The sequence below is a fragment of the Lynx canadensis genome, chromosome A1 (genome assembly GCF_007474595.2).
Source record: "Lynx canadensis isolate LIC74 chromosome A1, mLynCan4.pri.v2, whole genome shotgun sequence".
Classification (NCBI taxonomy): domain Eukaryota; kingdom Metazoa; phylum Chordata; class Mammalia; order Carnivora; family Felidae; genus Lynx; species Lynx canadensis.
This window is the reverse complement of record NC_044303.2, coordinates 145,307,093-145,333,604: the sequence shown is the minus strand read 5'-3', so window position 1 is coordinate 145,333,604 and position 26,512 is coordinate 145,307,093. Positions and strand designations below refer to the sequence as shown.

The following is a 26,512-nucleotide window of genomic DNA, read 5'->3' as shown; positions in this document are numbered from 1 at the left end:
CTATAGAAATGAATTTTTGAATAATTTTAGGAATACACTGAAAAATTTGATACACATAAACTTTGAAAAATTTGGTGCCCATATCTGAGTGATCAAAAATATTCATCCACTCATTGTTGGGATGATATTTTTAGGATATTTTTCAGACTTTTTTTGAACTGGATGGAGTCAACATAACTTAGCAGGATCTGATTCATCTAACAAGATAAACTGCCTTGAGTTTTAATATAAGACCATTTTTTTCTTTCTTTTAAATACACAGCTCATAATCTGCTAAGCTTAAAATATGCAAATAAATTATTTCAACTTTAAAATTTATAATCTATTTTGAATTATAACAAACACTTGAGAAAGGAGAGGCAAAGCTCTTTTTAACCACAAAGGACATATGGAAAAGAAATTTCTTTACCATTTTAAAAAGCCACCAAAAAAAAAAAAAGGTAAAAAATTTGGCAACGTTAAAATTATTAAAGGAAATTGATAACCAAACTGGATAATTCAGTCCAAACTATATGTTCAGAACCCAATTTACATAATGATATAGTCAATAAGTCTGTTCCTGAAGTCTTTGCTAAGATTCAGTTGCCTAAGTCTCCTAATCTTTTTTTGCCAATTAAATGTCATTATCTTAATAAAATTCACATTAAATTTTTTTTTTGCTTTAGTCATCTTTTTTTTTTTTTAATTTTTTTTTTCAACGTTTATTTATTTTTGGGACAGAGAGAGACAGAGCATGAACGGGGGAGGGGCAGAGAGAGAGGGAGACACAGAATTGGAAACAGGCTCCAGGCTCTGAGCCATCAGCCCAGAGCCCGATGCGGGGCTCGAACTCACGGACCGCGAGATCGTGACCTGGCTGAAGTCGGACGCTTAACCGACTGCGCCACCCAGGCGCCCCTTTAGTCATCTTTTTTTAATGTTTATTTCTGAGAGAAAGGGAGAGCGTTAGTGGAGGAGAGGCAGAGAGAGAGGGAGACAGAGGCTTGGAATCAGACTTTGCGCTGAAAGCAGAGAGGGCCTCATAGGGGCTTGAACTCATAAATCATGAGGTCATGACCTGAGCTGAAATCAAGAGTAGGACACCTAACTGACCAAGCCGCCCAGGAGCCCCAGCTTTACTCATCTTTGGTGTTTTTATATTTTCTTTGGAAAATGTTCTAGATATTCTACAAAATGAAAAAATAGGACAGTAATTTTTCTTAAAAGAGTTTATTCTACTGAAAGCAGCCACATAGGGAAATAAGTTGACTTATGTTTTGTATAATTCTCCAATTCTTTAAAACAGTTTATTTTCAGATCTCTATTTTACATTGTGTCATTTATGTTTTGTTTTATTTATTTATTTGTTTTACTTCAATAGCCTTTTATGTCACCTCGGTACCCTGGAGGTCCAAGGCCCCCATTGAGGATACCTAACCAGGTAAGATTCGTGTGCTACTTAAGTTTCTGAGTTTTGTTGTTGTTGTTATTGTTATTGTTTTTAAGATTCAATAAAGATCTTAAAAATTTCGTGAATATTTCTTACCTATAAAAACATTAAGTTCTTCTTTCTCTATCCCATTTAATGCTACTTCTAGTAACATATAATCTATTTCAAAAATTGGCAAACTACTGTCCATATGTTGACTGACTGTTTTTGTAAATAAAGTTTTATTGAAAAATAGCCATGCTCTTTCATTCATGTATTGTCTGTGACTTCCTTTACACTGCAGTAACAGATTTCTGAGCGGTCAGATATTTACTATCTGGATCTTCACAGAAGAAAAGTTTGTTGAACCTTGGAGTCTACTCTATACCCTGAACTTAATTGTATATGTATGTGTGTGCGTGTGTGTGTGTGTGTGTAATTTTGGTAAATGCTAAATACTTTTATTTAAAGATGGTAATAAAATTTTCTATAGAATGAACATACTTTGGTTTATTTTTGTATAATATGCTCTCAACATCATGGTTGCAATACATCAGTTTTGCCCAAATATAGTGATATCTCGGGTATATAAATACCTGCTTGTGGAAGGGTTAGATCTATTAATAAATAAATTGTTAGCAATAGATCTTCCAACTTTTTTTACCTACTAGAGCTCTGCGATTTCATAAGCTTTTATCCTTACATAGTTCTTTTATCAATACCATGAATACTTACTTGCTAAAGAGAATAATGCACAGTTTTTACTTGAAAGGAGTTTATAGTTTAGTTTCAGGATACAGAACATGTGCATTTACATAACACAAGAAGAAATTAAATGCCTAATTTTATGAAATAGTTATGTCAAGATAATTGTTTTGTTACTTTCTTTAATTCTGTTATTGTATACCTCAGCATTTTCCGCAATCTAAAGTAAACCCTGTTATTCCACAAAATTCTTTTTCATTCTTACTCTCTTTCTGTCTCTACTTCCTTTCTGACCAAAAATACAACAAAGTTGTGCTTACTAACATATTTCATAGCAACAGAGTTCTGCTTCTCCTCTACTAACTCTTACTGAAATTATGCTGTGTCCTTGAAGTGTCCCAGTTTGCTGTTTTTTTTCTGCTTTTAGTGCACAGCAAGGAGTGCCAGCACCCACATCCACCCCCAAGGGAGAACTTGAAGCAGGCAGTGGTGCTGGCTGATCTCATGGTTATAGTGCTGGGAGGCCTCACATTAGCAGCTGGAGGAGTTTTTTCCTTCAGACTGAATCTGCATTCAGTACATAGGGCCAGGGAAACATGGCATGAAATAGGAAAAGGAAGTGCACAGATGCCAAGTGTTCTAACATATGGAGATTTTATTTTCTCTGTGGGTGAACCTATGTATATTGACAGTCAAATCCCCTTATATAGGTGCCCGAATCTTTTAAATTTCCTTCTAAAGGATGGAAAGTTGTATCTTTCATTGGAGTCTTCATAATGTTTCAGACATCCCATCCATAGCTTTGTATGTTATATAGATCTAAGAGGTTCCTGAAAATGTGAATTAGGGAAACGTGAATTTCTTGTACCAAGTATGTTACAGAAATTTTGACTTCATATATTTTGTATCAGTGATGAAATTCTTAAGGGATTATTGCTTTCGCATCCATTTGACATTGTTGAAATGCCTGCCATGTCTAACATACAATGCTAGGTTCCATATGTACAGAGACTTATATAATGAAAAACATACTTTGTGAAAGAGGAATAAGTTGTGGAATTGTAAACCTAGACTGAATTTGTTTTTTGTTTTTTTGTTTTTTTTTTAATTTTTTTTTTCAACGTTTATTTATTTTTGGGACAGAGAGAGACAGAGCATGAACGGGGGAGGGACAGAGAGAGAGGGAGACACAGAATCGGAAGCAGGCTCCAGGCTCTGAGCCATCAGCCCAGAGCCTGATGCGGGGCTCGAACTCACGGACCGCGAGATCGTGACCTGGCTGAAGTCGGACGCTTAACCGACTGCGCCACCCAGGTGCCCCGGACTGAATTTGTTTTTAAGAACAAGTATAGGTTGCTTTTGGATTTATAAAAATGTTTTAAAAATTTAAAGATAATAAAGAATTATCATACAGGCTCTTTTTCCTCAAGAATCTTAAAGTCTTTACCTAAGTGTTTTTTAAAATAATTGTACTCATATCTGAGTGGCTCTTTTTTGTCTACTCATCCCCCCCACATTTATATAGTTAAACTTTATTAATTCAAACATCTGTCTTTCAAATTTATAATTTTACATTTATACTATTTTAAAAAGAATTTTCTGATCAAATTAATTGTGTTAATAGTGTAAACATAATGTTTTACAAAATGTTGAACCTAGTTAGGAGCATGACCTTTCCAAGCAACAGAATGTTTCTTCAATTTCTTTACATATTCACTAACGTAGAATCAGAAAAACTATATTTGGTGATTAATTGGAATGTTGCATATAAAAACAACACAAATATGTTTTTTATTTCATCTTCATTTAAAATGATCATAAACTAATTAAAATTTGTTTTATTGATAGATTATATCTAAGAAAATAAAAAGTGAAATACTCTTCAATGGTGTTGGCTAGTCATTTTGGATATGTAAAAGATATTCCTTTAATAAACAGATTCTTCAGAATTTATAACTACTAATGATTAGACTGTAGATTTTTTTTAAGATTTTACTTTTAAGCAATCTCTACACCTAACACGGGCCTCAAACCCACAAGCCCAAGATCAAGAGTCACACCCCACCAAATGAGCCAGCCAGGTGCCTCTAGAATGTAGATTTTCACTTAAATTCTCCTGAGATGGTTTTAATGGTTCTCAAGTAACTTCACAACGGTTTATACTGTATATATATTTATAGTACAGGGTATTTGGAACTTGTTATAATATCACTCTGCCAAAGGAAAAAAAAATACAAGAAGGAGTAATGGTCTCTAAAATGATGGAAGAAAAGTGGGGCACCTGGTGGCTCAGTTGGTTAAGTGTCTAACTCTTGGTTTTGGCTCATGTCATGATCTTGCGGTTCATGAGTTCGAGCCCCTCATTACACTCTGCACTGGCAGCGTGGACCCTGCTTGGTATTCTGTCTCTTTTCCTCTCTAGCTGCCTCTCCCCTGCTCACTCTCTGGCTCTCTCAAAAAAATAAACTGTAAGAAAAATTTTTTAAATAATAATAATAAAATGATGGTAGAAAAGTAAAATGATAAGCATATGCAATGTTGTAAAGAATAAATACATATTAAAACATATGAAACATAGAAATTAAGTCCAAAAAGTATATTTGACTATACAGTTTTACATTGGAATTGGTTCAACCATCAGAAGAGATCATTGGTGTTGAAGCATCTGTAACCTGGAATAGAACAAGTCTTTATCCTTCTCTTAGGTAAAACGTTTAACCAGAAAAATTCACAATGTTTATTGAACACTGTGCTGAGGAAACCAAGGCAGCCAGACTACAGAGACTGTTAATGAGTGATACCAAGCATAAACTATTGATTTATTGATCCTATAGAATTTTGAGTTTATACTCTATTTTTGACCATTCCTGAAACTCTGTAAACAGGTATGTGACATAGTTAATGCTGTTGACCATTTTATATTCCAAAGCTGATTTGGTATTCTGAAAACACAGTGCGTCTGACTATTCTATTGAAAGTCTCAAAGGTATTTCTCCATTAGCAGATGAATAGTTAAATTATGGTATATCCAAATGGTGAAATAATATGCAGCTATTAAAAAGCATATTATAGAATTACACTTTTTGATATGATAAAATGTTAATGATCTATTACCAACTATAAAGAAGGCTTAAAGGTCATGTAGTATATCACCTTTTCTTTATCACTATACAAACTCAGTTTCCCCCACTCATCACACACAGACATACACACACACACACACACACACACACACACACACACACATTTGTCAAAGATTATCAAGATATGTCCTTTATTTCTGGATAGTAGAATTATGAGTGTTTTCTTTGTTTATTTCTGCATATTTTTATTTAAAAAAATTTTTTAATATTTATTTATTTTTGAGAGAGACAGAGAGTGAGCGGGGAAGGGGCAAAGGGAGACAGACAGAAACTAAAGCAGGCTCCAGGCTCTGAGCTGTCCACACAGAGCCCAACATGGGAGTTGAACTCACAGACTGCAAGATCATGACCTGAGCTGAAGTCAGATGCTTAACTGACTGAGCCACCCAGGTGCCCCTATTTCTTCATTTTTAAAGTTTGCATTGAAAAAGTATTTCATTTGTGATTAGAAGATATTACTAGTTAATTTTGTACATAGATAAAAGTATAGATGTTTTATTCTTTTAGTTATTCAATATATAAGATTATTCTCCATTAATATTGAATATATAGTTCTTACATGATGAAAAGAAAAACATAATATATGCTAAGGATAGGCAAATCTTAAAAAAAAAAGACTTTTCTTCATCACTTTTCATAGAGAAACTATCAACAGGCATTTGAACAGAAAAAAATTGTTGGGATGTTTTCTCAGATACTAAAAATAAATTTTACATTTCCTGTATAACAAGGTATCTATATTTTAAAGTGCACTTTGTGTTCTATTTTCAGGATAAATGCCATTTAGCATGGCTTTTCCCAATAGTTTTGTCTTGGTAAAATTTTCCATATACAAAATCCTACTTTTGTTTAATGATATCAGTGTAAGAACATAAGAAAGACCTCAGCTGCATAAGGCAAAGTATGTTCTACCCTGAGTAAATAATAGTAGTCTTCTAGCTGCAATTGTAAGGATGACCATAGTAAATCTTTAGCTATAAAAATTAAATGTTGTACCTGTCTAATATAAATACTTAATAAAGTATAGTTTTTTTGGCCAGTTCAAAATATTCCTTTCTGTCATTGAGATCTTATTTCTTTGTTGTTATGATAATTACACTATTAATGTATTTAAATTATTATTTGAAATCCATTGAAACACATTTAAAAACCTATTTTCCTTATAACTTTGAATTATGAGTGTATCCTGAGATATATACCCTTTCCAATTCCTACCTTTGTAAGACACAGGAAATTAACAAATTCAAAATGTCTGGAACAAAATAAACTTCATTCTCCTTCCCAAACCAAGAAAACTTTACATAGCAAATGCTGTGCAGTCTTACTCAATTTAAGTTACAGGTATATAGAGCTTTTTGGTATAATAATTACTTCTTTTGCCAAAACATCTTATTATCTTATAACATTTTTATCACAGATACTCCCTTTTTAGACATAAACCAATACAAAAAGTGCATTGCCATGTATTTGATTGGAAACTTCTTTGGACTATATGACATCTCTCAGAAATATTCAGGGGCACCTGGGTGGCTCAGTCATTTAAGCACCCGACTCTTTTTTATTTTTTTTTTTTTAATGTTTATTTGTTTGGTGAGAGACAGAGAGAGAGCATGAGCAGGGGAGGGGCAGAGAGAGGGAGACACAGAATCTGAAGCAGGCTCCAGGCTCTGAGCTGTCAGCACAGAGCCCGACGTGGGGCTCGAACTCACGAACCATGAGATCACGACATGAGCCAAAGTTGGACACCCAACTGACTGAGCTGCCCAGGCGCCCCTAAGCACCCGACTCTTGATTTTGGCTCAGGTCACAATCTCAGGATTGGTGAAATTGAGCCTGGCGTCAGGCTCTGCACTGACAGCTTGCAGCCTGCTGGGGTTTCTCTCTCTCTTCCTCTCTCTCTGCCCCTCCCCTGTTCTCTCTCTCTCTCAAAAGAAATAAACATTAAAAAAGATTCAGTCATTCAACAGATACTCGTTGAGGTTTAGTATGTGCCAGACACCATTCTACTTGTGGGCAAACATCAACAAACTAATGAGAATCCCTCTTATTGTGGAGTTGGCATCCTAATGCAGTGCTGCCCGATGGAACTTTTTAAAACTTTATTAATTTTAATTTAACTGGCTGCATGTGGCAAAGGGCTGTATATTGGATAGTGTATTTGCAGTGGTTAATACATAGAAAAAAGAGGGCACCTACATATCTCCGACTGATTTTGGCTCAAGTTGTGGGATCAAGCCCCACACTGAGCATGGAGATTCTCTATGTCTCTTGAGATTCTCTCTGTCTCTCTCTCTCTGCCCCTCTCCCCTGCTTGCATGCACTCTCTCTATTTTTTTTCATTTATTTATTTATTTTGAGAGACAGAGTGAGCAGGGGAGGGCCAGGGAGAGAGAGACAGAATCCTTAGCAGGCTCTGCACTGCCAGGGTGGAGCCTGAGATTGGGCTCAAAGCCACAAACCATGAGATCATGACCTGAGCCGAAGTCAGATGCTTAACCAACTGAGGCACCCAGGTGCCCCATGAATTGTGCTTTGAAGACGAATATCTTTCTATACTGAATGTAACATTTCTGTATTTTGATATCTTTTCTACTGATAGTGCCTTTTTCCAGGGGAAAAAAAAAAATGACTGTGGTGTTGTTGAAAGGACCTCAGTTGTATCAATCATCTTAGGTCCAAATGCCACCAATGCCCAGAAACGCATGACTTCAAGCGAGTCATTTAACCTTTATGGGTCTTGATTTTCTTAGCAGTAAAATGAGAATAGACTCAAGTATTTTTAAAATCCTTTTAAACTTTCTTAATTATATGATTTTACTTCATTTCATATAATTGAGGGGGCCTATTAAAAATGTTGTAGTTCAAAATTATTAACTAAATTATATCATAAAAGCCTTGATAAATTCACCGTTTTTAAAATCATCAGTGAGCATCTAGTCTCTATGAGTAGACAGTATATGTAATAATATTCAAGGAAATATGTACCAGAATCTTAAGTTCCTTGTGGGGTTTACCACTGGAATCATGTAATGAATCCTTTGTAAACTAATTTTTTTATGAAGCAAGAAATTCTTCCATTTAATTGTTTCTATTTAAGTGAAATTTCGTATTATTTCATTTATTTTAAATCCTAGGAGTTAAGGCCTATATTTAGAACTTTTGGAGTATGTTGACCTGATTTGAAGCCTTGGCTCTGCTACTTAACAGTAGTATAACCATCAACAAATTAACATTATTTACGCATAGTGGTGCTCCCTTATCTATAAAGGATATCTTCCAAGATCCCCAGTAGATGCGTGAGAACCACGGATAGTACCTAATTGTTTATATACTATGATTTCTTCCTATGCAAACATACCTATGATAAAGTTTAATTTATAAATTAGGTAGGGTTGTATAACAACAATAATAATAAAATGTAACAAGTATAAAAATGGTAAAAGTTTTATGCATGTGGTACACTCTCAAAATATCTTATTGTACCGTACTCACTTTTTTTATGATGATGTGAGATGATCACATACCTACATGATGAGATGATGTGAGGTGAATGACGTGGTCACTGTGGCATAGCTTTTACGCTGCTCTTCTGTTTCAGGACCAAGGTAGACCATGGTAACTAAAACTACAGAAAGTGAAACCATAGATAAGGGAAGACTCCTGTATTAAATCTGTTTCTTCTCATCAGGAAGGATTAATAATAATAACTTCATGAGATGTTGTAAGCATTGAATTAAATAATAAATATAAAGAACCAGAAGTGTATATTATTATTGATACTGTTTATTATTAAGCATCCTTATCATTAGTGTTATTTTCTCTATCAGAGTGAAGATCTTTTATAGAACAAAGACTGTGTGCCAAAATTTGTGACTAGTTAAACAAGTCCTAATAGAATGTAATTAGCATGGTAGAAAATATGAAAATAATATCAACCCCAAAATGTATAAATTTATTTTTCCTGATATTAAAGTTTTAAGAAATGTAACAATTATGGTCTTGTTTATACCCAAAACCATCATCTGGTAATCCCGGGACTGATAAAAATCTTTTAAAAGTTAGAAATCTGACTTAACAAAAGACAAACACTGATGACTAAAGAGTTAAATTTAGGAAAAGGACACTCATTTTGAAAGACAACTTGATATTGATCGAGATTATCTGTATTTTTAAGTGATGAATAGAAACTAAAAGACTTGTCAACTATTCTGATATTCTAAGATAAACAACAAAAAGTAAAATTTTGAAGAAAATGGTTTCCAGGGCTAAAACATGATGCCTTTAATGAGATTTAGAAATTCAGAAATCGAAGTCCAGAGTATAACCATTTGGGGACCTAAAAGAAAGCAAGAATTCCAGACTCACAATTGAAGATAATGCTAATTAGTCACATATTTTCAGTGTTCCAAATTCATTTTTTACATAACTTTTGACAGTGTTGACTACTTCTGCCTTTTTAAAACTTACCTTGTGCATTCTGGAATTTTGGTCTTAGTCCACTTTCTAATTTCATACCTATTCCGTTTCAGTTTTCTTTCCTACCTCTCCTTGGTATTTTTTTTTTTAATTTTTTTAAATGTTTATTTTTGAGAGAAAGACAGGGAGAGACAGAGAGACAGAGTGTGAATGGGGGAGGGGCAGAGAGAGAGGGAGACACAGAATCCGAAGCAGGTTCCAGGCCCTGAGCTGTCAGCACAGAGCCCAATGCGGGGCTTGAACTTATCAGCCATGAGATCATGACCTGAGTTGAAGTGGGATGCTTAACCAATTGAGCCATCCAGGCCTCCCTCTCCTTAGTATTTTTAAAGAATTATATTGTTGATATTTTTTCTTCTCTTTGAAATCAGTTTCATTCTTAGGATTTTATCACTGATGATTCCTAAAATTGCCCAATCTAAACTTTATTTCTTTTAGTCCTTCAGTAAATACTTCTCTGAACCAGAAGGCACAGATAGGTTCTACACTTCCTCAGAGTTTACAGTCTTTTGGAGATACAGAAAGAAAAATGAGCCGTGATTGTATTTAAGTTCTATGAAAGTAGAGTATAAAATCCTATAAAGGCACATAAGGGGTGCCTGGATGGCTCAGTTAGTTAAATGTCCAATTCTTGATTTCAGCTCAGGTCATGATCTCATGGTTTGTGGGTTTGAAACCCACATCAGGCTTTGAGCTGCCAGAGCGGAGCCTACTTGGAATTCTCTGTCTCCCTGTCTCTCTCTCTCCCTGTCTCTCACTCTCTCAAAAATAAATAAACATTAAAAAAAATTTTTTTTACGCATATAACAAGCCCTTACCTCCCCTGTATGCTAAGACATTCAGGGAGGAAGGAAGGAGTGGCTCAGAGGTGACAAAAAAAAAATGGTTGTTATAGTTGGGAGATCTGTTATACTGAGCAAATAAATACTTTGAGCAAAAAAAAAAAAAAGATATTGAAGACAATGAAAGCCTGGTTTCCCACTGTTAGAGAAAACATTTGAACATAAAAACGAAGAAGATTAAATATAATCCTGAGGTTTTACATTGGAATTGGAGCTGTTGACTTGGTGTTGGAGAATATGAATTTATGGTATGTGTGTGCCACATACACACAGATATGGAGTTAGAGATGTATATATGTGTGCATATAAATGTGTGTACATACACACATAGATTTTTGAGTGCAGCATCTACTGGCAGAGCCAAAAGGCAATGTATCAAAGTTACAACGAGCACTCTGAGATCTCAGATCTTGATGTCTACATGTTGTCCTCCACTAGAAGGAATCAGGGCCCTGGGCCCTTTGAAGTAAGGTCTGATTTCAGAGCTAGGCTAGAAAAAATATGAGATGAACTTGAACCATCTTGTGCCAGGAAGAAAATGCTCAAAATATGATAAGGTTGTGTCAAAAGATCACCAGAGCCATCTTGAATATTTGAACACTGGGCAAATCTTGAATATTAAAATAAGTGATGATAGTAATAGATTACAACCATTGAGTAAAATAGGAAGAAAAAGAAAAGAAAGAGAAAGAAAGAGCTGTTCCTTACAGTATATGCCAATTAAACAGCATAGAAAGAATGATAGACATGGAATATCTCCATTTGGCAACTATCCTAGTACTTAGGAGTTGTCAGTGGATGCTGGTGGGTTGATAAACTATTGATGATGAATGGGATGCTGACAATCTTGGAATAGCTCTAACACTAAAATTAATCAATTACAAAGAGTAAAAGTAATGACCTTATGGTGTACAAACCTGGGAGACACTGACAAGATTAGATGAGAAAGGTTAACATCCCAGTAATGGGATGAGTAAGCATGATGTGCCTCTGATGAGTTTCACTGAGAAGAGCACAGCATCATTGCTGCAGTATTCCTTTTAAGAAAATGGGACCAAAGTCTGGAGCATGAAGAGGCATCAGAAGATCATCCCATAGAATTTAAGATCCATTCTCTAGAACTGTTAACATGACAGAGACTAAGGAATAATTCTTGCTTAGGAGAGGGTGAAGAAATATGACAGTTAAATGCAACATGTGGTCCATGAGATCCTGGCCACAGAAAGTAAAAAGGAACATTGCTGAGACAAATGGCAAAATTTGATTGAGATCTGTGGCTTGGATGGTAGTGTTATATCAATGTGGATTTCCTGTCTTGGAAAGTTGTGTTATGGTTATGTACAGGAATATCCTTGTTTAGAGAACTATGCTCAGCAGTACTTAGAGGTGATGAGGCATAATGTCTGTAGCTTGCTCTCACACAGTTCTGAAAAAGTGTGAGGATAACAAGTGTATAGAGAGAAAGAGAAAGGGTGATGGGGCAGATGTGGGGAAATGTTAACAGTTGGGCAATTGGTGTCAATATATGGGAATCATTTGTACTGTTTCTGTAAATTTGAAAATTAAAAAAATACATATACGTTATCTTAAAGCAAATGGAGAACTTATACCAGAATGGGGTTAAATGGAAGAATTTTGTTAGGAAGTGATCCCTAAACTGAGATCTGAAATATGTCAGCAAGGGGCACCCTTTATTGAGCTTCTTGAGAAGAGAGATTGTTTCATTTTAGTTTAATTTTGTTTGGTTTTTAATGGTTGGCATTTAGGTATTATTGATTAAATGCATGAATTGAAAAAAACTGAAGGAAGTTTTCTATGGCTGGAAGTTAGCAAGTGTGGTAGCAAGAAATTAGGCTAGTAAGGTAAGCAGAGAACAGGGCATATAGTAGCATATATATTTGGTACGCTTGTAAGAAAATAAAATTGAAAGAATTTCAAAAATGGCTTAAGAAATGGCAGCTCTCTACTGTATCCCAAGTGATAACAATTAAGAAAACAGTTCTGATCAGATATTTATTTTTTTTGATGTTGAATTTCTTTTGAAATTTTTAACTAATTAGACAAGATTTATTCTGCTGTAGGTTAAATTAGTGGACCTTTATAGGAATTCTTGCCAATTATCAGGCTTACGTGTACATATGAATGAATACACGTATACTTCATAGGATCAGAAAATTTGAATCATGTACGGTTTGGCCCAGCTCTAAGTGCTGCTCAGACAGCTGTTAGAAACTTTTGATTCAGGATATATCCAGTAGCACACCTTTCATAAAATAAACCCTGTCAATCTCTCCACCTTTTTCAGTTCTAGTTTTCTTTTTTCCATTCGGCCAAATTGTTTGAACTTAACTATAGAGTATTATTTTTCTAAATAGTTTCTTAGGGAAAATGTACCCCCCCAAAAATTCATTGGCCCCTTGGTATTTTAGTCCTGCTGCTATTATAATTTCAAATGAGTAAAATAATCTGTAGAATGTAGAGAGATTACATTCAAGAAGTGAAATCAGTTATTTTCGTACCGTTAGTAAATTAATTTGGGGGAAAGGCATAATACTTCTCAGGAAGAAATAGGGCAATTTTTGCCTAGATATTTGTTCCCAAGAAGTACTTACTTTATTTACCACAAAATTGGGCAAGGTAGAATCTTTTTAGAACTAAGAACTTATATAGGGATATAGGGCTATAAAATTTATAAATTAATGTGAAATATAAGAAATCTTACAAAATACTCAAGTGTATTCTGTAATTATAGGAATTTAAAAAGAGAATTGTTAAAGTGTGTATTTTATAATTATTTACAACATTTCTTTTTGTTTTCTTTTACAAAATATGCTAGGCACTTGGTGGTGTCCCAGGAAGTCAGCCATTACTTCCAAGTGGAATGGACCCAACTCGACAACAAGGTGATTACTTTAAAGTAAAAAAGTGAAACTGACATGCAGAATCTCAGAGGAAATCCTTTATTTTTTAAGGACAATCTTATTTGTATATATGTTTTATAATTATCCCAGTTGCATTTTTGCAGGTAACATGGCCAAATGACTTGTATTTTCAGCTTACTCTCACAATTATGCATGATAGTGAGGGTAGTAATATTAAAAGAAATAGTAATTAAATATCCAAAATCCATATTTTAATAACTTCTAAAACCTTTTATATAACTTCTAACAAATGGAAATTTAAATGATTACATCACATATGATATCTTCTGCCTTTTTCAGATAGGTTAGTCCATCTGAAAGATGAGCAGGAGGAAAGAAAATGCTAAGCAACAGTAGCTTGATTATTTTAACAAATCAATAATTCGGTCCTTCCAACAGAGATGTTTAGGTACCACAGATAGGTATGGCTCTAATACACTGTTCCAAGGTAAAAGGAGCAAATCATATGAGAGATGTATTTCAGTACAGACTAGGAAGAAGAATTTAATCTCAGTGAATGGAGAGTGTAGGCAAGTAGCAGTAAGAGGCAAAAAAGTAGCCATGGAAGCCAAGATGAGATGATGTCAATAATCCAGACCCTTACTAAGTAAGATTTAATGTCCAGCAGAGAGGAGGCTACTGGCTCCTGGTTTAGCACTCATGCTCATTACTTTGCTAGTATCTTCATACCTTTTTTTTTTTTTTTTTTTAAAGGACATCCAAATATGGGTGGGCCAATGCAGAGAATGACTCCTCCAAGAGGAATGGTGCCCTTAGGACCACAGGTAAATAATCAGCACAAAAAGCTAGATGCTCAGTTTTCTGCCTTCATCTTCTATAAATAAACTATATCATTTGCTGGCTTTTATTATATGCATTAAAGGCTTGATATAACAATTATTAGGTTCTTGAGGAACAGAATATCTGTGACATGTCCAAAATGATGTGACAACAAACCATATTTTAAGAGTGCTATCACATATGCCTTTAGTACATTTGAAAAAATATGTAGAAATACAATAAAGTAATTATTATAAAAAATAACTATTGGGGCGCCTGGGTGGCGCAGTCGGTTAAGCGTCCGACTTCAGCCAGGTCACGATCTCGCGGTCCGTGAGTTCGAGCCCCGCGTCGGGCTCTGGGCTGATGGCTCAGAGCCTGGAGCCTGCTTCCGATTCTGTGTCTCCCTCTCTCTCTGCCCCTCCCCCGTTCATGCTCTGTCTCTCTCTGTCCCAAAAATAAATAAACGTTGAAAAAAAAAATTAAAAAAAAAAATAATAACTATTAATTACCTTTTTGTTAACTATGCTGAGGAAATATAAAAATATTGTAATAATTATTATAAAAGATAAGCATATAAGTTAAATAAAATGCAATTGAGCTAAGCTATTAAATAGAATAAGCAGCATAAAATATATTTCTAGAAGTCTTGTAAAGAATGCCATTGGCAATTTATTATATTCATATTCATAGAATATGAACATAATAGCTATTTAGAAATAAACATTAAAATGGGTGTTAGTGAACAAGCGTAATCCTATCAGTGTATATCAGATGTTAGCCTTCTTCTCTATCAAAATTTCCCAGAAGTACACAATATGAGTTTGAATCTGTCCTACCTGTTGGTGACATATATTTTTTTTAAATATGGTGTTATAGAATAGCAGTTATTTTTGGTAAAACATCCTTTTGTCTCTCTTGGGAAAACTGCAGGAAGTAGAAATTAATGTTATAATGTTATGTTTCAAGTAAGCTAGCCCTAAATCCAGAATTTTAAATTTCTATCTGATGGGTCAGAGGTTAGTATGTCATAATACTGGCTAAAAGAGTGAATTAATTTATTTTCTTTATTCTTTCCAAGAATAGCTTTATAAGTGACAGTTTTAGGAACTTGTTTTATGTATCTACTTTTTAAAAATTAATATTTTGTTGTGTGCCCAAAGGAGTCAGAAAATCAAGAACCTAACACTGAGATAATATGAGTTAGACCTAGGAGTTTCCAACCAACATTATAATTATATAGGTACACACACACACACACACTCATATATATATATATATATATATATATACATACAATTATATGTGTATATATATACACACATATATACATAAATTATATATATATACACACAGTTTTATATATATATATATACATGTATATAGATATATAATTATATATATATATATAAGTGTATTGAAACACAAAGACCATATAACCAAAATTTTCAAAGATACTATATTTCATTAAAAAAATAAAACCTAATATATAAATATTTGACACCCTCAGAGTCAGAAAGAAATTATTTATTTAGTCTCATTTATTTCCTAGTATTTTCTTAAGATCTTATAAAACTGATTTAGATATTTAAATCATTTTCCCCTATGTCTATTCATGTTAGGGTTGATGATGTATGTGATCAACCATCAGAAGCTATTGATATCAATTAGAATTCATAAGATCTACAGGATATTTCATTGACTCAATATATATTTTAGTTTTTAATGAACTAAGCCAGTTTGACTATACAGAACTTGAAGGATTTCCCCCCCAAAATTTCATAATAGATACATTTTTTTTAATGTCTATTTATTTTTGAGAGAGAGACAGAGATAGAGAACAAGTAGGGGAGGGACAGAGAGAAGGAGACACAGAATCCGAAGCAGTTTCCAGGCTCTCACTGTCAGCACAGAACCTGACAAGGGGCTCAAACTCATGAAGCATGAGATCATGACCTAAGCTGAAGTCGGACACTAAACCAACTGAGCCACCCAGGCGCCCCTAGATACATTTTAAATATACATAAAAATGTGGTGCCTGTAATTTAGTTACCGTTCTTCATTCAATTCACTGATTTTTAAACTAGCGGCTCTTTAAACTTTTGTCCTCCCAAACCAATATTTTCAATACTTCTAAAAACTAGAGTCTGATTTAAGGGTCAGTTTTGCAGTGTTTGAAAGATAAAACAATGGTTACTTAAGTTATATGCGCACTTAGATCTCATTTGGAAATGCAGAAATAGAAAGCATACTGGTCTTTATGTTTTATAAATACCTAGCTGTTTATGTGTTTTGTGTTATAAGTAAATTATAATAAAAAAGTAAATGAGTAGATTTGGTATGTAATCTCTTATTGATGAGTTTTAATACCCAAGTTTATCATGTAAGTGTGAATTCTTTCTTTGTATTTTCAAAATCAGAGTAGTTTATTTCTGCCATTTGGATTAATATCCTTGCTATTTATATCTCCATAGTTTGAGGTAGATAAAATGTTTTGCTTTGAATTTACTTCAGAAACAAGAACTACCTACATTAACGTCTTTAAATCACAGTATACAGAGTGTCAATGGTTAAAGGAAATTATTTATACATGCCATTACTTGAATGAAAAGGAATCCTATTAATATGAGTGGCAGAATAGGTAAAATGTGAGGTAACATAATTTGGAATGAAGGATTCTTTTGAGATATTTATCTATAACACCTGACATATGAAACTTAGGCATTATAAACTATGAGGTTTGTAAAAGTTATCTGTGTTTCTTGGAAGATAATGAGAAAAACAATTCTCATAGCAGGTATTTAACCATACAGATGCTACCCAAGAACAGAATGCATCTGCTTTTTTCTAGTTGAATTATGGAAATAGTCTCTGTAATATTGTTTCTAGTCTTTTACACAAACATAAAATACATCTTTTTTTTTATTGTAGATCTCATTTCCATAATATTTTGAGCTTAAGACAAGTATAATGGAGAAGGACAGTAGTTATCTGTTAGAACAATTGAATTCCTAAAACAAAGAAATATATATAATCTAAGGATTCTTAGATAAGGCTGATTTAGGCAGATCACACCTACATTATAGTAAACATGTGCTTAATGTTTATCACATGAATGAAGAAATAACATCAGCTCTAAATCTTGACATATTTTTCCCACCTCTTTACCTATTTTATTTTTTTATTTTTTTTATTTTTTTAGTGTTTTATTTTTATTTCTGAGATAGAGGGAGAGACAGAGCATGAACAGGGGAGGAGCAGAGAGACAGGGAGACAGAATCAGAAGCAGGATCCAGGCTCCGAGCTGTCAGCACACAGCCCGATGCAGGGCTTGAACTCACAAGCCGTGAGATCATGACCTGAGCCGAAGTCAGATGCTTAACTGACTGAGTCACCCAGGCGCCCCCCCACCCCGCCCCACCTTTATCTATTTTAAATTTAAGTTCAGGGATAATATATACAGTTATCTATTTAATCAAGAAAAATATCTTAATACCATATCTGAAGACATTTTTCTACTTGCTTTTGTGATAAGATATACTTAGCTTGTCTGTGTTCTTATGCTCACCAGGTTCCATATGACTAACAGAAAAATTTGCCAAGACTATATAGTTAGTTCTAGTTCCTCCAGAAATCTGAAGGATAAATGAGTTGTATACAGGTAGGAACATACCATGATTTCCAAATCAAATACCTGGCTGGAGTGGAGAAATAGTGAGATGGGAATACATAGTAAGTTGTCATGTAAAGAGAGTTAACTTTTTCTTTATTTTCAAATTTAAGATAGGAGGTAGAATTCAGTTCAGTAAAGGGAAGAACTTTCTAGAAAGTAAACTACCCAATCATGGAGAAACTCTTTATAAACTTTCCAAGCAGAATCTGAACAGCCATTTTGTCAGGAACATTGCATTGGGAAAGAGATTAAACCAGATGGAATTGTATAGCTGCCATCCGCTTTAAAATTCAGTGATTCTAAATTAGCTCTTACCATTCTGCCTTTGTTGATACCACTTGAAAAGCCAGTTGTTATTCTTTCTTATCTTCCTGTTTTCTTTTGCTTCAGATTATTCACAAAATGAAAATATTTTGTAAATCTATCAAATTATGTATTGGATAATTTCTTACTCATTTCCTGTGATACTTGAGCACTGGATATACCAAGATGAATAAAACAGATTCTACCTTCAAGGTACTTATTGTTTACTAGGAGACACAAATACATGAAGAAAAACTATCATATAGTAGAAAAAAATCTAGAAAAGAAATATGCATACTCTGTCAGGGAATCATTACACAAACAAGCATATAATTCTGTTACAGTTGAGGGCTCAAGAGAAGCTGGTGAGAAGAGGGCTCATTTAAGTTGGTCCCTTATTAATGGCGACAAGTAAGAGCAGCTACAGTGTTTGAGCATGTGGTGTCATGCTTTTAATGCACCGAGCACTATGATAGCTGTTTTAGATGATTTTGTTTTGTCTTCCAACAAGCTTTTAGAAGATGATAAGGAAATTAAGGCTGAGTGGACAATTGGGACAAGTATTGGCCCATGATCACACATATAGAAAGAGGGGCAGAGGAAATGGGGCAGTGGCAACAGACGTTCAAACCAATATCTTTCTATATCCAGAGTGATAAAGAAAACTAATGTTTCCCTTGATAAAATGAAATAGATCTTCTAAGACCAAAAATGAAGGGATACTTTTCTTTTGAAGCATTTCTATTATACTTTACCATCCAGATTTTATTTCCAATGGCTAACTTTCTTCTCAGACTTCTTGCTAATATTGCTGGTGCCACTGCCATGCTTGGTCCAGAGGTTAAGGGAAATGACTATCCTTTTAACTAATGACTCAAGTATGGATAGAAACCTTTCTGTCCCATAGCACATACAATTGGGATGTTTAAGTAAGATTTCTTGAAATTAAAAGGTAATAAACAATGAGAAGAACATGTAACTAGGTCATTTATACACTGTGGTTTACTCTCTGGAGTTAACAGTCTCATTGAGTATTTCCTTGTCATCTTAGTACCTACTACACAAAAGGCCATGCTAGGAGTTACCATGAGTGTAAAAGTGTATTGCGTGTTTCTGAACTACAAGAAATCCAGTAGGCTGGAGGGTATAGTTGGGAGTAGGGGAAGAAGGTGAAGATAATAGGAAATGAATACAGGAAATACAGGCTAGGGCTGATCTGCAAATACCATGATAGAGCCATGCTAAGGAATAAACATTTGATAGGCAGTGTGGGTCATCATGGCTCTTAAGTGACATAAATAGGAATGAGTTTTAATTTTTTTTAATGTTTATTTATTTTTGAGAGAAAGAGCGTGTGCATGTGAGCAGGTGGGAGGTGGGGGGGCGGGTTGGGCAGAGAGAGGGAGACACAGAATCTGAAGCAGGCTCCAGACTCTGAGCTGTCAGTACAGAGCCCGACGCGGGGCTTGAACTCACAGACCACGAGATCATGACCTGAGCTGAAGTTGGACGCTTAACTGACTGAACCACCCAGGCACCCTTAGAAGCATAGTTCTGGAGGCAGCATGAAGAATAAATTGGGAGAGGGGAAAGGCTAAGTCAGAGAGACCAATGAAGACAGTACATTAGTCTCAGTAAATGACAAAGATTAGTGATATGAAGGAAAGCACTATTTCAAGAACTATTTCACAGGTGGAATCAATACACTTTGGTAACTGACTGGATTCGGGAATTGAAATAAAAGGAAGAGACATCATTGAGCTCCCAGAGGTTCTTAGCCTAGACTGTTGTACAGCAGGTTATGCCACAGAACTGACTGAAGAAACAGTGGGAAGAATGCAGTTGTGAGAAGAGAACATTGAGTTTACTTTTAGATATGTTGAATATGAAGTGGTATCCAGTTAGAAACAGTCCAAATGAAGTTCAATATAGGAGTTTTCAGGAGTTTAGGAGAGATATCATGACAAAATTTAACACATTTGGGATTCCTAAATCATTGTTGAACTAATGGTACCAGATAAAATTACCTATAAGTGTGTATTTATTTAAAGGAATGCTACGGCTAGAACTTGGAGAAAAGCAACTTTTAAAGAGTGCAAAATAAAAGGAGCCAGCAAAGGAAATTGAAAAAGAGTAGTCAGAAAGGTTGTAGATAAAGTGCTGTGAGAAAGCCAAGCATGAAAGCAGTTGATAGTGTCAAAATATATTAACGTAAGAATGTTAAAATAAATCTTTTGGCCCTAATGGAAACTAAAGTAAGCTAATATGATATGCATGTTAAAACATTAAAATGTTTTTCTCCTTTGAATATTCATAAGAGAAATTGACAGAAGCCTATTGAGTGATATGATTCATGTATACATACTTTAGTTTTCATGTATTGTTGTACATGTTTGTATTAGTGCATTTCTCTATAGGATGTATTATTTTGTAAGCAGAAATAGTTTGCATTCAACTTTCTTGTTGGGTTCACCAGTCTGTTTTTTTTCCTTCAGATTTTATGGAATTGTTCTGGGTCTGACAATTTCAAACATGTTAACTAAGTCTTTTCTTTAAAAGTAGAGTTTTGGATTTATAAAATGTTTTATTTGTAAACATTCACTGTTATACAGATATTAGGACCTTAATAAAGATATGTTGAATATTATAATTGCAGTTGTACCTTAATCATTTAACATGCCCCAATGATCTTACATAGTCATGTAGTTTTTAGAAGACACAGAGCAAAGTAATTGTTAAAATAGAAGCATTAGTACAAGAGTGGACCCTTCAGAGAAAGAATTGCACAGGCCTTATCCAATCAGGAGTTATGTAGGGAAATCATTAACCTGCTCTCCTTTCTTTCCCCCCTCCTCTTTGGTTTTGTTTTTTTGTTTTGTGGTAGTCTGACCCTTGGTTATCATTACAGAACTATGGAGGTGCAATGAGACCCCCACTGAATGCTTTAGGTGGCCCTGGAATGCCCGGAATGAACATGTAAGCAAAACGCCATATTATCCTGTTTAGTATTCTATTTTCTGTCTTCTGAAGTCACACTAATTTGTAACACACTTTCAGCTCCTCAATTTCTGTGTAGTATAAAATGGAACTGGTGTAAATGAACTAAACATGAGCAATAGTGTCTGCCTCGTTTTCACAACATACTCCCTTTTTCTTCCTTCCCTTGAAACCTTTAATTTTTTTTCCATTTTCAAATGCCAAATGCCAACTTTTAGCCTGGTTTTCATGGTTCATTTATTTAATTAAAAATGAGTCATTTATGTATAAACACAGCCTCCAGATAGTCTATACAAAACTGTAAAGAGATGCGGACACGAGGACCAGGACTTCACTCCACAGAAACAGACAATTGATACTAACTTCATTTTAACAGATACTAAATGATTCCTAAAAGATCTTAATTCTTATATATGAGTCTTTACTTTTGCTTTGTTGGGATCACTCTTAACCCAGGAAGCATTCTTTCTGGTAATATTTTCTATATTAAAAAACTTTCCATACTATAGGGTCATTTTTTTTATTTTCTTTTTAAGTTTATTTATTTTTGAGAGAGATACAGAGAGAGAGAGAGCAGGCAAGGGGCAGAGAGAGAGGCGAGAGAATCCCAAGTAGGCTTTGCACCATCAGCACAGAGCCCAACTCAGAGCTCAATCCCACGAACCATGAGACCATGATGTGAACCAACATCAAGAGTCAGACACTTAACCAACTGAGCTACCCAGGAGCCCTGATAGGGTGAATTTTTGTTTGAAAATTAAGATGTGCAGATAAGGAGTAAACTGACAGTATTTTGGTTTGTTTTTTACTGAAAAGTCCTTTCAAGCCCAAAGAGCCATGGTTGTTTCTATTACACTAACGCCATCTATTAAGGAATTTTAACTTATTTTTCAATATCTAACTTGCCCTCAAAGTTCCATATACACCAGGTGTTTGTGACTTTCATTAATTCACTAAAGGGTCAATTCTATGATGTGGCCTAAAGAAAGCTTACCAGAAATAATGAAACCTTTCCATATAGTGTTGTGGGTAGTTTCCTCTAACATATTTTCCCATTAGTCCTTTGGTTACTTACATATCAAATTAGACAGCTCTGCCATCATTTAATGGCATTGAAGATATAATGAGACAAGTTCCTTTGATATAGATAGGGATTTTTTAAGTTTCTGAAACCATTTTCATGGAAAGCAATTTTGCCTAAAATAGAAAATAGGTTAATAAGTGGCTACCAGCCAGACTCAAAACTAACAGAACAAGGGGAAAAAAGTAGGTCAAATTTTCCTATCACGTCTTTTTACTTTTAAAGTAAAAATGGGTAGACATGAAGTCTGACTTTTCTTAAATCTCTCAAAGGCTTAGCCTTTATTAATGGTTGTTACAAAAAGGAGTGATATTTTATGCTTAAATCAAAAGCTGCAACTCTTACCAATAGGATTTAGATGTATATAAAATTTACCTACCTGAGATTCTGACTTTAAAATGCAACAGCTTTTAGAAAATATAATTTTAAATACTATGTATAGATGTAAGGAGTATACATTTTGAATATTATGATCAGTTAAAAATTAGCATTAAATGGTAAGATTGTACCTAATGTCATTTTGTGTACTACACTTCATTATAATTAGCCATGTGGTCAACTTTAGATCAACCTGTTTTTGTTAATATAAAGAAAAAAGTTATTTTTATGTGACCATTAAGAAACGCAGCTGCTTAAAACTGTCTGGTTCTTTTCTCACATACACTTAAATAAACACATATGGGTACATTAAATTCCCTAGACTATGGACACTAAAAATATGGTTGGAATTTTTAATATTATTTTTGCTGACATTTGCATTTGGGTTTCTCACTTAAATACACTCAGATCATTTAAAATATTTTTATTACCCAATATTGTATTATTCGTATAATTTCTGTTTTTTAAAGTAACTGAGCCTTAACAGACTCAGATTTCCATTATTTCTTACTATTGATTTATTTGTGGTCTTATGTAATTTTCAGTTTTCTATAAATTAGTATATTCTTAAAGAACAATGAAAATGTAAATATTTCCTTTTAACAAGGAAGTTCTGAAGTACGTAAGATCCAAACAGACAGAATAATTCATGTGTTGATATTGGCCCCAACAAAGCAAAAGTGAATTTAAAGAGACATAAAAAAATAAAATGTATTATCTCCATTGTACTCAATAGAGTAAACTTTTTTGAAATTCACTTCATAATTTAGTATCTTTAAAACATATACTAAATTCATGTTTTGGCAAATAAGTATTTCTAATTAGCATTTGTGGCTTTCTTCACATCACTTTTTTACCTGTTGGGTAATTTAAAAATTAAAGGTAAAGGCATTAGAATAGTGTTACTTTAAGCTATGTTTTTAACAGTCTTAGATATTTGCATGTTGGAGTCTGGTGAGACCTGCCGGCGAATCATATCTGGATGAGTTTTCTTTAGCTTGTCACTTTTTCTTGTTTGCCATGAAAATATAATGACAGTGAAAAATAATACCCAACTGTGCTCACAAAAGTAATTAAATACTATATACCAACTGGCAAACTATTTGGAACAAAATTTTGGTAGTTTTATTTTTACAATTATTGGTTGTCTCCATAGAACATAGTTATTCTGACATAATTTTTATATTTCAGTGCTCTGAACTCAAGTTATTTATAGTATCATCTAAAATTAAAGAGTATACTTCTAATGTTTCTCTAACTACTATTGTATTTTTACAAATAAAAGCCTAATATCAATTTCAGTACTTTAAAGTAGAATTTACAAACTACAGCCGCAATGTAAATGTTTTCAAGTGCATTATGGATAAGTTTTTTAAAAGAAACTATTTCTAAATTTATAAATTTCCAGAGAGTTTAGGATTCAGCATTATAGCACTTCTAATTCAACTTTGTATACATTGGTATTTTGTAAAACTAAGAGGACAAAGAATTTCAAAGGATCTAGACCTTCTTGTTATCCTATAGAATGATAAATTTTCCGTAGTTATTGTCTTGAAATAAAATGACTGTACAGCAAAAAAATTTTTCTCTACAGTAATCATAGTTGCTTTTATTTTATCAATTCCGTATACACTTACCAAAAAATACATGCTTCTTTTAAATTACATTTTTCTCTTTGTTTTTTAAATGAGGCTATCCTGATTCTACTTCAGACTATACCTATATAGAAATCTCCATTCAAAATAACTCCTGTATTATAGTGTGTAAATTACTTTCTTGATAATACTGATGGTCCTCAAAAGGAGTGGAAATTACTGAGCTTATGTGGTTGTTCTAATAGAACTTCTCACTAATATAACCCCCATTTTATTTAGCACTATTTGTGAAACTTTGTTTTCAATCACAGCGGCAGTGTTGGGAGAAATTTGGCTTATCCACGTGAATTTTTGTTTTTAGGTTTTTTTTTAATGTTTATTTTTGAGAGTGAGAGAGAACATGAGCTGGGTAGGGGCAGAAAGACAGGGGGACAGAAGATCTGAAGCAGACTCTGTGCTGACAGCAGAGACCCCAGTGTGAGACTCGAGCTCACAAACTGTGAGATCATGACCTGAACCGAAGTCAGTCGCTCAACTAACAGAACCACCCATGGGCCCCCTCCATGTGAATTATTAATACTTAACCTATCATATTAAAATGCAGTGGGGGCACCTGGCTGACTCAGTCGGTTAAGTGCCTGAGTCTTGATTTCAGCTTAGGTCATGATCTTATGGTTCTTGAGATAGAGCCCCGTGCCAGGCTCTGGTCTGGCAGCTTGGAGCCTGGTTGGGATTCTCTGTCTCCCTCTCTATCTGCCTCTCCCCTGCTCATGCTCTCTCAGATGGGCTCTTTGTCTCTCAAAATAAATATATAAACACTTAAAAAAAAATAAAATCCAATGTGATATGAAATACATAGTGTGCTGAGACTAGATTAGTATTTGTCAAATAACTGAAATGTGTAAAAGGTATTGTTATTGATAATGTAATATTTAACATTTAATTTAATGCTGTTATTTAAGTAAAATGTTTAGTTATTTAACATTTAATTTAGCATGTTAATTTAACATTAAATAATTTTTAAATGATAAATAAATATGATATTTAATCTTATACAGTCCTATTTTTAAAATTATGAGATCATTATCAACTTAACATCATTGTATACAAATTTTTGCCATGATTTGTATATAGCATTTTTTTTAAATAGAAAGCATGAAGGTGGGGGAGAGGGAGAAAGGGGGAGAGAGAGAGAGAGAAAGAGAGAGAGGGTGAGAGAGAGAGAAAGAGAGAGAGAGAGAGAAAGAGAGAGAGAGAGAATCCCAAGAAGGCTCCATTCTCAGCACAGAGCCTGATGTGTGGCTCAATTCCATGACCCTGGGATCATGACCAAGCCGAAATCAAGAGTATGATACTCAACCAACTCAGCCACCCAGGCACCCCTGGATATAGCATATATTTTATGCTGTTTTAAGATAAATATTTCCCAATTTCTTTACTATGTTTTATTTAACATCACACAAATTATGTGGATTAACATCAAACAAATAAAATGTTTCACTTGGTAAATACATACCATATGTTTTACCTCACTTTCTGTCCATTAGGACATTGAATCCTTTATGTAAGATCATCTTTCTAAAGTGTTCCTGTAATTAAGTGTAAAATCATCATCATCAACCCTATCTTAATGAGGCAACAGGTTCCAGAGACAGTACAAGTACATGCCCCTAACCTTCTCCCTGTGCACAATACTTTGACCAACTCCTCTCTGGCATCTCATTTTCTCCTTTACTCCTCAAGCAGAATAGGAGAAAATTGTATTTGGGTACCCTAATAGAGCCCAGGGAAAGAATTTTCATGTACTTCCCTGCTGTTTACATCCCTGGGGAATTCCAAACAAAATGAAAAACAATTCTAAATATTCCAAGCTAACATGGGTAATATAGCTAACTTGGACAGCTTCTATCTAACATATGAGAATTTCAGGGTTAAAGTCTCTGCAATAAGAATCAGGGGACATTTTTTTTGTTGTTTTTTTTTTTTTTAATTAAAAATTTCCTCTGTCTTTTTGCTGCAGTTAGAAGGAAAAGGGAATCTTGAGTAACCCTAATTACAGAGGACCTGCTAACAGTAGTCTACTTTTTATCAAGCAGTATTTATTTCGGTATACTTAATACCGAAGCATGAGTACAGGAGACTTTTTCACTTAATTTTGTTTTAAAAGATTCATGTCCTTTTAAGCTATAGAATACAAAACCTTATCCACC

General features: G+C 34.1%; 1 protein-coding gene across 5 annotated transcripts in view; it reads left to right on the top strand.

Annotated features, from left to right (window-relative positions):
* The window catches only part of SSBP2 (single stranded DNA binding protein 2), a 316,776-nt gene that overhangs the window by 245,472 nt on the left and 44,792 nt on the right, over positions 1–26,512 (top strand). For 3 of the 5 annotated variants that reach the window (XM_030323957.1, XM_030323938.1, XM_032593472.1), the window contains 4 exons: positions 1,361–1,420; positions 13,411–13,477; positions 14,210–14,280; positions 21,136–21,227. In XM_030323957.1, coding sequence (XP_030179817.1) covers positions 1,361–1,420; positions 13,411–13,477; positions 14,210–14,280; positions 21,136–21,227 — 290 coding nt within the window. The remainder of the gene's footprint in view (positions 1–1,360; positions 1,421–13,410; positions 13,478–14,209; positions 14,281–21,135; positions 21,228–26,512) is intronic. The other 2 variants (XM_030323963.1, XM_030323944.1) reach the window with 1 other exon arrangement.